The 13,873-nt window shown below is 34.8% G+C and overlaps 1 protein-coding gene across 1 annotated transcript in view; it reads left to right on the top strand.

Moving 5' to 3' along the window:
- LOC100261060 (cleavage and polyadenylation specificity factor subunit 3-II) overlaps positions 1–13,873 on the top strand; it is a 65,742-nt gene that overhangs the window by 31,104 nt on the left and 20,765 nt on the right. The window contains exon 11 of the mRNA XM_059736252.1: positions 6,373–6,514. Within this exon, the coding sequence (XP_059592235.1) occupies positions 6,373–6,514 (142 nt within the window). The remainder of the gene's footprint in view (positions 1–6,372; positions 6,515–13,873) is intronic.

Raw genomic sequence — 13,873 nt, 5'->3', positions numbered from 1 at the left:
CCTCTAAAAGCTTCAGTACAAGAAGCCCATAGAGAAGAGTAAAACCGAATCAAATCCCAAACCACCTCTTCCGTTCTCCCTTTATCCTCAAAGATTCTATTATTCCTTTCTTGCCACACCATCCAAATCAAAGTAAGGCAAGCAATTTGCCAAAGAATCTTGCCTCTTACTGAGTTCCCCAAGCCTTTAAAAGAAATAACCAACATATCCTCAATGCTCCTTGGAGGAACCCAAATCACACCTACTAGATTGAACAACCTGTGCCAAAGTCCAATGGTGACAGGACAATGAAGAAAAAGGTGGTCAATCGACTCTCCATTTCCTTTGCAAAGAATGCACCATTGAGGACAGAGGGCTTTGTAGGGTCTTCTCAATTGCAACTTGTCATTAGTGTTTACCTTCCCATGTGCTACTAACCAAGCGAGGGCCTTAACCTTTGAAGGGACTTTTGAGCTCCATAAAAACTTGGCCGGAAGGAACATTAAAGGATTTGAATCTCTTGACAATGCATAGAAAAAAGATTTCACTGAAAACGAGCCTGACGAAGACAAAGACCACGCTCTTGAGTCTGATGAAGAAAGGGAAAGGAGCACAGAATGAAGAGAGGACATTAAACTCTGAAGGAGATCAATTTCTGAATCCGTTAGATTGCGGCGAAAGTTAAAATTCCAAGACAATGGAAAGGAATTGCCAAGGACGTTTGAGACAGTAAGGTTTCTCACAGAAATAACTCTGTAGAGTTCAGCAAATTGAGCACACAAAGTTTGGTTTCCCCACCAAAGATCTTCCCAAAACCGAATTCTCTCCCCATTGCCCACCACTAGGCGAACAAAAGGGGAGAACTCTTGGAAAACTTGAGCAATAGCCTTCCAAGGACATCTGTGAGACCATCTAACCACCATGGCGTCCCATCCATTAGGATGGGTCCCATATATACTCGCAATAACCTTATGCCAAAGACTGCTCCTTTCTCTAGGAAACCTCCAAAGCCATTTCCTTAAGAGGGCACTATTTCTCATAGAAGTCTTCCCAAAGCCCAAACCTCCCATCTCCCTTGGTCTACTGACAACCTCCCATCTGATAAGGTGATCTCTCTTCCCTTCCCCGGCCCTAGACCAAAGAAAATCCCTTTGCATCTTTTCAATCTTTGAAGCTATAGATACAAGGATTTTGAAGAGGGAAAGGAAGTAGCTAGGGATGTGAGACAGACAAGACTGAATTAGAGTAATCCTCCCTCCCAAAGACAAATAGGCCTTTTTCCACCCATCCAACCTCCTCGAAATTCTCTCAACCACTGGATCCCAAAATCCTATTGTCTTTGGGTTCCCTCCTAAAGGAAGGCCTAAATAAGACAAAGGCCACTCTGACACTCTGCACTCCAAAACCAAAGCCAAACTAGACAACATTTCCTGCCTAGTGTTAATACCTGAAATTGTGCTTTTTTCTAAGTTGATTTTTAAACCAGATACTTGCCCAAAAACCAGAAGGATAATCTTAAGGTTTTGAAGAAGATCCAAAGAGGCTTTAGAGAAAAATATGGTATCATCAGCAAACTGTAACAAGGACACTCTAGTCCTATCCCTCCCCACAAGGAAACCCTCAGTTATCCCAGTTTCCTCAGCTCTAATCATCAACCTACTTAGAACGTCTGCTACTAGAGTGAAAAGGAAAGGAGAAAGAGGATCTCCCTGTCTCAATCCTCTAGAGGCCTTAACCCAACCCTTTGCATTCCCATTAACTAGGATAGCAAAACTAGAAGAAGATAAACAGCCCCTCATCCAAGATCTCCATTTCTGGCTGAACCCCTTCCTTTGAAGCACATGATCTAAAAAACCCCACTCCACATGATCATAGGCTTTCTCAAAATCAATTTTGAAAACTACCCCTTCCTCTCCTGACCTTCTTTTCTCATCCACCACTTCATTGGCTATCAATACAGCATCCAAAATTTGTCTCCCTTCCACAAAGGCTCCTTGCGAGCCAAAGATTGTTTCATGAAGAACTTTGCGTAAATGCCCTGATAAGACCTTAGCAATTATCTTATATAAACTTGTAACCAAACTAATAGGTCTATAATCTGAGATTTTGAAAGTTTGGCTTTCCTTAGGCACCATAGCAATGAAAGTCGCATTCGTGCTTTGATTTATTACCCCTTTAGTGTGGAACTCAAAAAACACCCTCATGAGATCCTCTTTTATCACATCCCAACACTCTTGATAAACTGCTAAGGTAAAGCCATCAGGGCCAGGGGCCTTTTCCCTATTCAATTGGAAAACTGCCATTCGAACCTCCTCTTCCGAAAACGGCCTATCCAACCAAATTGCACTCTTTTCAGAAATAGGGGCCCAATCAATCCCTTCAATCTTCCAAGAATCACCTTCGGGTTTGGAATAAAGATTCCCAAAGAAATTTACAATCTCCTCAGAAATAACCTCAATGTTATTTAAAGTCTCCCCTCTCTCAGAAATCAGAGACTTTATAAACTTCCTGCTTCTTCTTCCAGTGGCCACTCTGTGAAAAAACTTAGAGTTGCAATCCCCTTCTTTAATCCACTTAACCCTAGATTTTTGTCTCCATTGTACCTCTTCCTTCAATAACAAATCCTCTAACTCCTTCCTTCTTAAGATCCTTTCCGAGACCAACTCAAGATTTAAATTCCCTTCTTGTTCAATTCTATCAATTCTGCCTAAGTCCGTAAGAATATGTTTTTTCCTCTCTCTTAAGTCTCCAAAGACCCTTGTATTCCACTCTTTCAACTTTGATTTAATAAACTTTAGTTTCCTCATAAATTTGTGACCTTCCCAACCCTCAACCGTACACTCTTGCCACCAATCTCTAAACTTCTCTTTAAACTCAGGATGGAGCAACCACATATTCTCAAACCTAAAAGGAGTCGGCCCCCACATTAAAGGATTAGTTTCCAAGCAAATTGGGCTATGGTCAGAGGTCCATCTAGGAAGGGCCTCTTGAATATTTTGAGAGAAAAAAGAATCCCACTCAGAAGAGAACAAAAACCTATCTAACCTCTTGCAAATAGGATCGACTTGCATGTTTGACCATGTAAAAGCCGCATTCCTAAGAGGGGGGTCCAACAAACCACTTTCCCTTATAAACTCGTCAAAGCGCCTCATGTTGACAGTTAGCCTAGAATCACCCATCTTCTCAGATATCCTCCTGATCACATTAAAATCCCCTCCTACACACCACCTTGGGAAAGTCAGACCATGTAGATCTTGAAGCTCCAACCAAAAGTCCTCCCTCCACACTGTCTTATTCGGGCCATACACTGAGGTTAACCAAAAAGACTCTTCCTCATCAGAGTTCAATTTTACAGTAACAGAGAAGGATCCTAACACCTTCTCTGAACAATTGAACTTAACTGAATCCCACAAGATCACAATCCCCCCCGATGCCCCACAAGCAGGAAGAGCAACCCAATCCAGGCTTTTACCTTTCCAAATACTACTCACTAACCTCCTATCCCAAATTTCACGCTTTGTTTCCTGAAGCATCACCACATCTGGGTTTTGAGTACTTAAAAAACTTCTCACAGTCCTCCTTTTCTTCCTAGAACCTAAACCTCTTGTATTCCAGCTTAAAATCTTCATGAGAACAATCACAACCCATCACAACCCGCACCCAGGACTAATCCTCTCCTCGAGTTCCAGAATCCTTTTTCTTCTTTCTTCTGAAATAAACCTTGTCCGCAGAGAGAGGATTCCTATTCTCTCCTTCCACTCCTTTCCCATTATCCCTGACAATTCTAACCCTCAAACTCTCCAGAACTGACTGAACCTTGACCATCTTCCGAGGCGTAAGCCCCTCAACCTGAAAACCTTCCAGTGGGAGAGTGGAAGGTTCTTGCACTGGGAACGAAGCCTCACCTGAGGCACCACGCACCTCAAGGTTGCTAAGAGTTTCCCTAAGGAAAGGCCGGTCTTTAGATTTTTGGTTAGAGGTTTCTAGGGGTACCACCACACCATTCGAACAGGACGCACCACCACGATGGTTATCATACACCACAGGAGAGATAGAAACAGACCCACGCTGAAAAGCGTGGCTTGACTCCAACGGATACGAAGAAGAAGAGTGAACACAAAAAGGATGAACCAAAGAAACCGAGGTTTCGGGAATAGGATTTGGCTCAAAAGCCCCAGACAGAGGAAGATCTCGCTCAGAAACAACTGAGAAAGGATTACGCACCTCATTGATCAATTTGCATTGCAAAATCCCCTCTTCTCCCTCTGTCTCGCCGGTGGATACTTTGGATTTTTCCAAACCAGAGGAGAAATCGCTCTTTCTGGAGTGAGATTTGCCCCGAGAAATGTCTCGATTTGTCTCCAGTGAGCCACCTCCTTCAAAGCTACGCTTCGGGGAAGAAAACGCCTCGTCAAAACTCGGCGGCCCACTTCTTGCTCTGCGCCTCACGGAGACTGGAGATCCCTTCGTCTTTGACGACACTTGAGGAAGACCTTCCGACACTTTATTCTTTGCAGAGAGCCCTGGTCTTTGGAGCTTTGAAGACGAAGAAACAGCTGGGCCACCATTTGAAGATCCTTTATGGGCTGGACCCGCTATTGGCCCAAAAACCTTTCTCCCCAACTTGGGCCCAAACAGATCGGGCTTCAAGGACGTCTGGTGTTGGCCCGAAATTACTTCCCGCCATTGGGCCCAACACCCATCTTCCCTTTCCTTTCTCCCCCTTAGCCGATTTTGAATCTGAAGAGCTAAAATGGAGACGATGACGGGGCATCCATCTTTGGCAATCACTGGTCCTGTCAATAGCTCGTAGCCCCTCAACCATCTGTGGCTTCTGCAAGACGCAACCCCCGGCTGACCTCAGCTCGTCCTTGCTACGACTCGACTCAGGCTTTATAGAGTCTCCTCCGTCGTCTTCTCCGTCATCTTCTCCGGTGACTGTAACTGCAACCGTGTATGTCCGATCTCCATCTTCTACCTCTAATAGCGCTGGAAGCACGACCTTTGGAAGCATTTCCACCCGCAATGTTACTTTCGACAAATCAACAAACTTCAAGGAGTTTCTTGCCACCTTCGTTACCCTCCCCCACTGCTGCAAAACGTGACTCAACTGCACCTCATCCCACAGGTGGAAAGGGAGACCTCTTAGTTCCAGCCACCCCCGTCTAAATTTTCCCCTAACCACTGAGTTCTCTTCTGGCGACCATCTCCTCAGAGCAAAAACCTCTCCTCTCACTGTGAAACTACCTCTTTCTTGAAACCACTGAGCTTTCCTTGCATTTTCCACAAAAAAACACCCTTTGTAAGCAGAAATGGGTGTTACAGATACCATTCCTTTCATCCCCACCCTTCTCGCTATAGCTTTTCCAACCTCACACCAGTCACGTATTTCTCCTTTGCCTTCACAAACCACCGCTCTTGCCCATTTTCCAACTGGCATCCCTGCACCATTCCTTGTTCCTTTCTCTGCAACCACCTCAGCGTAGGTCCTCTCACCTCTGTACATTCCTTTACTCTCTTGAAGCTTGTTTTGCGTCTCCTGCGATTCTCTCCCAACTTGAACAGAGATCTCTTGGACTGAAGCAATCACCTTCCTGAGGTTTTCCCACCCACAGCCATTAACACCTCTTGGAACAACTAAGACCAAAGGTTTTCTCTTTGCACTGTATTCTGTAATTTTCATATAACACCCTCTGCTATTAAAACATATCTCCATCATATGAGTCCTGGTCTTGCCCCTCATTTTCCGAATGTAACCCCTCGAATCCTCCAACTCCACAGCTTTCTCTAATTGCTCCACTAGCCAACCCGTCTCCTCCTCTCCAAAATCTAAAGAAACCACAAAACCTTGGCTTCTCTCTGTTATTGAAAGCCATTTTCCTCCATTGTAATCTTCAGACTTCACCTGGAAAATCTTTCTCTCCACTACAACCGACTGATTTCGAATCATAGACATTTGAGACACTAATCGTGATCATGCTGCAAAGTTTAGAGACTTACAGCAGCATTTCACTTTGATTAAGCTGTATTCATTTTACTTTCAGTATATATATATATATATATATATATACTGTCTTTCCTTTTCCTCTTGTTTTACATTCTCTCTTCTGAATTGTTATTGTTGCTGACTGTATTTTCAATGACATGAACATATATATATATATATGTGTGTGTGTGTGTGTGTCCATTTTTAATACAACTTAATTAATTTTGTTGCTATAAGTAGTATCACCAGTTGATTAGTATTTTCTGTTAAGATTTTAGTTCCATTAACTCGGCTCTCCTAGCCCTTGTTTAACTCATGCTGGCTTCATAATAACTGATATTGGGTTATTGGATTGCATGATAGTTAATCGTTGTTTGGTTTAGTTAATTGCTTATCTGATGTTGCAGTTCGGAGTTTTGACCGCTCTCTTATAAATGCTCCTGGACCCTGTGTTCTCTTTGCCACACCCGGGATGATCAGTGGTGGTTTTTCTCTTGAGGTTTTTAAGCTTTGGGCTCCATCTGAAATGAATCTTGTTACACTACCTGGGTAACTTCCATATTTTACTATTACTAACTGGACCTTTATTGTGGCTATTTGATAAAGCTGTGCCTTGGAATGTGAAAATGGTTGACCTTACCAATAATGGTAAAATGCTAAAAATATAGGGTTCCAATGCACTACCTGCTAATTCTCTAATGCTTAAAAAAGATATAGGTGTTCTTGTTTGAATTCTCATTGTTATTTTATGAGATTTGGTTGATATTCAGACATTTTCTTGAGGTTACAAGAGCTTGTGAGAGACTTAATGGTTAGGGTCCTTATCTGCAGTAGGAATCCTTGTCCTGTATTCTGATGTATCTTGGGCCATGTTTTCTATTTAAGTTATAGACCTTCTCACAAACTCAATCTGTGTCCTTGCTGCCTTACAACACGTTGAACTTTATCTACCCTCTTTTTTCTTTTTTTTTTTATTACTAGAAACACACATCTTTGCTATTAATTAAAAAGATTGAGAAGGATAAGGCATCCTACAACAAAATTCAAATCTGATCAAAGCTGGTCAACTGAGGAAGACCACAAAAATCTAAGAGCAAGCATAACACAAACACCAGTTACACCTCAAGGAGGTAAAGAGTCCTCAACAAAAGACACCGAACATTTCACTCCTTTTTTGGCTTATAGGTTTGCTACTTGATTGATGGGGTGAGGACCGTGAGCCTCTTTCCTTCTTTTTTTTTTGATAGTAAAAGCAATTATATTGTGAGTGCCTACCAAAGAGCACACAAAAGTATACATGATGTATACAAGGTGCCTAAGGCCAAAATAGAAGAGAGATGCACAAGAAAAAACTACCTTGCCTCAGTTACAACTCAACCAAATAATAAAATCAAATAATGACAAGGAGCTTACTCCTGAATGCATCCTAACCCAAATGACAACATCAGAAATCAAATAATGACAAGGAAGCTAGCTCCTAAATGCACCCTAACCCAAATGACAACATCAGAAATCAAATAATGACAAGGAATCTAGCTCCTAAATGCACCCTAACCCATATGACTACATCAGAATCTCACTCCATTACAAGATTGGAAAGGCCCAAAGCATTAGCTTGCAGGACCGTCCAACAAAGCTGGAATCTTAGCCTCAGTAGCAAATCTCTTACCTACGTGCTTAGGGTAAGTCTTTGTCACTGTATCCTGATGATCTCTAATGACTCCACCAGTACCAAGTTGCCTTAGGTTACCTAAAGAACATCCATCAAAGTTTATTTACAGCACTTCTGACTCGTGCAATATTGCATATCTTCTAGTCGAGCTTTTAAATTTATGTTCTTGATTGATGTTTCTCTATAAATGTGCCATTTGCAGTTCTATTCTTTCCTTCTTAATCATCCATCCCAACAACTATCATTGTTCTTTGCATGTAGAATTTAGTTATTCTTATTACCAATATTTTTAGAACCGGACTAGTCATTGAACCGGAAAAGTTACCGGTTCACGGTTCATTGGTTAGACCGACGGTCGAACCACGGTTAAACCGGTGACATCATAAATATATATTTTATATATTATTAAAAAAATAAAAATAAATTCTATCTAAATTTTGACAGCATCTACTCTATTTGTTGAGGTTTTTTTACAATTTTTTTTACCCGTAGAAGTCATCAATCATATCTCTAACATAATATAAGATGTTATACTTTCATAATGTCAATCAACCCAATATTTATCAAATAATCAAACCATTGATACCCTACATCCAAATATGAGCAATAAACCAACAATGACCAAATTATCAAAGAGTTGTTAACATATTATCCATAATAAATAATACAATTAAAATAAAAAAATCTATAATTTTAAAAATTAATATAAAATTTTAAACTCAAATAAAAAAGTTTAAAAATCAATATAAAAAAAAAATGAAAATAAAGTAAAAAATATATATAAAATCTAAAGTCTAAAACTCTAAACTAAATAAAATATGGAAATGATTCAAATTTCAATAGCAATAAATAAATTTACAAAAATTTCAATAAATTAGAATTTCAATAATTTCAATAAATTAAAATTTCAATATGTAATAAATAGACAAAAAATTATAAAAACTAAATATTAAACATAGCATAAATTATAATCAACAAAAAAATTAAGACATTAAATATTAAACATAAAATATAAAGATATTAAATATTAAAGTTCAAAAAAGGAAAATGAAAAAAGTTTAAGAAACTCACAAAAATGGTTTGCTGTTGGGAGGGAAGATAAGTCTTTTATACTAAGTAAAACGGTGTTGTTTTGATGGGGTGAAAGAAAAAAAAATAAAATGGTTGAATCGTCCTGTTTTCCGGTCTGACCGCCGGTTCATTTGGTTTGATCCCGGTTCAACCCTTGGCTGACTCAATTAACTGGAACCGTGACCGACAGACAGTTGGATCAGTTGGTCCGGTCCAGTTTTTAAAACCATGCTTATTACTAGCCATTGTGACCATGTATATTTTGAACGTTGTCTCTCAAAAAAGTTATCATATACATACAATATGACTATGTATATATATATATTTAATTAGAGTTGGCATATGTACCAGAACTTAAAAATTCTTGCTATCACTTTTTTATTTTGTGCGTGTGCGTGTGAATGGATTTTTGGCTTATCATAGAAGTTGTTATGTCTCAATATTTGAAAATTTGGTATTTAAATGTGTAACTGAAATTGGTTGATTATGGTTTTGAATAGTTTTCAATCCCTAGTGTGTCTTTTTTATCCAATCATACAGTTTACTATATATTAATTATGATTACACTCAGTTTTCTTGAAATTTTGGGAGGTTCAAGGCTCATTTTTCTATCCATGATGGACTCTTGCCTTGAAATATTGCTCCATGTTGTAGCACCATGAACTTACATCAGTGTGTTGATGGGACAAAGCTATAGTGATGTAGTGCCTAATGATTTTTATGGTAGTTAGTTATTTTACACAGAATCCTTACTACAATTGATTGAGAATGTCATATGTGCATGATGAAAGGAAAGTTTGGGCTTAATAATTCCTTTATTTGATTGATAAAATCAATTTTGTGTATGTGAATAGGTATATGTACATGTCGACAAATATATACTAAGCATGTCCACATACAATGTGCATGACTTGGTAGTTTATATAGTTTACAAAGTGTAATTTTGTTTCAATTGTGTGATTAATATATGAGTTCTTACTTGTATGGTATGTACTAAGATATTATAGCATGACTTGTTAGTTTCTAAAGTTTAAAAGTGTAATTTTGTGTCAATTGTGTGATTAATCTATGATCTCTTGTATGGTATGTACTAAGATATTACTAATTTTGGGATTAATTTTGGATTTATATGTATATATATCATGAGATCCAACATCTTCCTGAGAGGTCCAATAACATAAATTTTTAAAAATGTATAATTTTATGTCAAATGTACAATTACACTAAAAATTAATTTATTTCTATATAGAAAAGAGTTAAAAAATTTCATCTCATAAATTATATAAAAATCAAACATATTTTTTTTTATTGAAATTGATTAATAATCATTTGAAAAAATAAGTGAAATCCATAACTTTCTTTATATATATATATATAATTACAAGCATAGTTGTTAACTTGTAAAATGTTTTGTGTGTCATTTGTCTATTATTTTAGTATCGTGTATTGTAAGTTTTCCATGCAGTAAGTAATTAAATAGAAAAAATATGCATTCATGTACATATATATATATATATATATATATATATATATAGTTGAAGCATTAAATATAGAATAATATATAATTAATTTCATGAAAAATAGTTGGATTTAATGATTTTAAACTATATCATACTATATGGAAACATTGAATACTACAGTTATGAATTTAATGTATAGGTTTATCACAAAACTCACAAAGATAAACTTTTGAAATTTTAGATAAAATTTTTAGTTCTAAATTTTACTAGGCATATGTACTTACATATGTTATTGATATATATATATATAGTATCATCTTCAAAGTTTCAATTTTTTATAATTGTAAAACTAATATATTATGTAATTTTTTTTCATCAACCACCATCATTTTCAATCTGAACATTTAAATCATTCAAATAGAAATTCTTTTAAATTTTTTGTAACAATAAATTTACTTAACTTCCAATATGACATGTGACCACAAGAATATAGCTTTTTATATAGGATTGTTTTACCTTTCTTTCCTTTTTATGATCAATGTCTAACCTTATCATGCGTTTTAAAAAATTAATATAATAATTCTTTTAAGAGGAAAAAAAATTTTAATTTGATTTTTTTTTAAATTATGAAAACTAGTTAAATGTGTATGTATTGTTGTATTGTTATATCCTATATTGTATCATTATACCCCCCTTTGAACCAAACAAAGTCTCCCTAACAATGCTATTTTTTGATAGAAATGAGTTGCAAGTCAAGGGTTAAGACTAAAAATTTTAGTTTAAAAAATTATTTTAATATTATAAAATCTACTAGAGTTTGGTCTGTATTTTTTTTTTTTTTTTGGTGAAATTGGATCCATGCATGTTATAAGTGATATTAAGAAGTAAAAGTGAAAAGTTTTGACTTAAACATTTTTCATATCCCTTTCTTTATCTTTTTACCCCTTATACCCCTTAAAGGCTAAAAAAAAATAAAACAATATAAACAAAGCAAAAAATAAAATGAGAGTAGAAACTTTTACTTTTATTAATTACTATTGAATTTACACACAATTTACAAAGGGCTAGAGAGGAATTGGGAAAGAGTTGGTTTTTGTTTGGTTTTTAATTAATATAGTAATTCTTATAAGAGGAAAAAAAATTAATTTGATTGTTTAAAAAATTGTTGAAGGTGTATGTATCATTGTATCGTTATATCCCATATAGTATCATGTATTGTTATCTATTGTAAGATTCACTTAATCCATAAAAAATGTATCATATCATGTATCATAAGCTTTTAACAACTATGGTTACAAGTTAATAGAAAGTATATTTATTTTTATTTTTATTTTTTTATTTTTGTTATTCTTTAACAATTCATGGTTATATAAAGCATAATGATTTTCTTGACCTTAAAACACAAAGCCTAGGCCAAACAAATATAAATTTATAAAATACAAATATAGGTATATTATACTTTTTGTATTATATAAAATAATCTTTACAATTTGAAATAATTTTAGTATATTGATTTAAAATGTTGGTATTTGTCATATTTTATAAAAAATTGTTTTATGTAAGTGCTAAACTGCATAATAATATTGTCACACTGGATGCATTTAGAATTTCAAATTTAAAATACCAATATTAAAAATATAATTAACTATTATTGGAGTTCTGTTTTTTTTTTCTTTGTAAAACTACACACTAATTTTAGTTGATTAAAATTATTGATTTTTCAAAATTTAGAAAAGAATTAAAAATCAGTATCTTAAAATTTGGCTCTCTTGACCATTATGAGAGTGTCAAAACTAATAAAAATTCTGAAAATTAAGAAAGGGTTGTTTAGCCCCTTATTACAACCATAATGTTCTAAAATAAAGGGGTAAATTGCAAAAATTACAAAATACTTTCACCTTTGTTTCAATTCAGCTTCTAAACTTTTTTTTGAACCAATGTAGACCCTAAATTATGCCCAAATGTTAAATAGACCCTTATATTAAAATACCTTGTTAAAATGAATGGATGAACCCAATAAAAAGTGCCTAAACAAATTAGATATATCCAAACATATCATATAAAAATTTATGCGATTGTCTGTGCTTGTCACATGGGTTTCTCCATTTTTGTTAGTGGAAAATCTTAATAGAATGATTTATTTAACATTTGGGTATAATTTAGGGCCTACATTGCTGAAAAAAAAAGTGTAGGAGCTAAATTGAGACGCATTTGAAGGTACAAGAGTGATTTTTATAGTTTATCCAAAATAATATGACCCTATGATAGTGAGTTGACATTGTTGTAAATTTTCATCAAAGGAGGGGCATTATTGAAAATATAGTGAGTGAAATTGTTGCCAATATAGTGAGGTGGCATTATTATAATATTTTCATCAAAGAAAGCAAAGAACATTCATAACAGAACACTGTTACAAGGATATGATTACATTCTAATACATTGATAAGATTAAGCTAAGATAAAAAAAAATAGTTAAACAACTACAAGCAAGACCCTCCATAATAATAGTGAATTTGAGGAAAATCAAGACTGTCCACCTTAGTGATTGACTAGCCTAGGCATTCTCAAATCTATGGTTTATCCACATTTGATCATAGCAAACTGCTCTTTTCCAAAACACGTACATTCATGTAATAAAAAATAAAAAATATTTTGCAATTCAATTTGGATGAAACTATCAAGTTAAGATTCTTATCATGAAATGCTAATAGCTAAGAACATATTTCTTCCTAGAGTCCTTTCTTGAATTAACAAGTCCATTGACTCAATGCATCATGCACCTAACATCTTAGGATCATAGATATGAATGAATTAAAGTGTAAATTGCAAGAGCCTTGAACTTTCTATTTAACAAACTAGTCATGCTTCCACTCGTATGACAATCATGGAGTGAAAATATCTAGTTAGCAATCCCCTTATTCTACATATCAATTGCCAACGTTGCCAAGTCAAGTCATACTACTGATATGATAATTGTGTATTTCAACCAACTTTGCCCATTTAATTCATCAATATTTTAGGCAAAATATCTAATATGGAATGATAACAAAAAGGAAAACAAAAAAAAAAAAGGATGGTAAGTCGGTCCCATTGAAATTTGACGATATTTATCCAATATTTCCTAATATTTCTTCAAAAAAAATTTTATTTTTCTTTGAAATTTTAGGATATTTCATGATTTTATTCTAATTTGTTTCTTTTCTCCTGCTTTTACATGCACACATCAGATGTGAAGTGACATATTTTAAAATTTTTATTACTTATGAAATAGGAACTGAGAATGGGTGGCTTGTTGCCACCAAGCCATTGTGGCCTTTGATTATATGTAACCATATATAAATATATATACTTATATTATATTAGTTTTACATCCATACAGAAGATGAATTATTAAAAATTAAACTTTATAAGTTAATTAATTTTAATTCTTTTATTTTCAAATTCTAATAAATTGATCGTGCAAAGTATAAAAGCTATATAATAATCTTCTTAATAAGTCTTTTTTATATCTTGTGTATAATTATTAGATAGAAGAGAAATAAAAACTTCTAAATAAAATTATAAAAAATTTTAAACAAAAAATAAGTATAAGTATACATATATCGTTATTTATTTATATTCTCAAATATATCCAAATTAGGTAGATCATCATTTTAACATTAAATATATTTTCAAGCACCGCATATTATTGTTTAATGCTACAAA

The sequence above is a fragment of the Vitis vinifera genome, chromosome 1 (genome assembly GCF_030704535.1).
Source record: "Vitis vinifera cultivar Pinot Noir 40024 chromosome 1, ASM3070453v1".
NCBI lineage: Eukaryota > Viridiplantae > Streptophyta > Magnoliopsida > Vitales > Vitaceae > Vitis > Vitis vinifera.
This window is presented reverse-complemented; position numbering and strand designations above follow the sequence as displayed.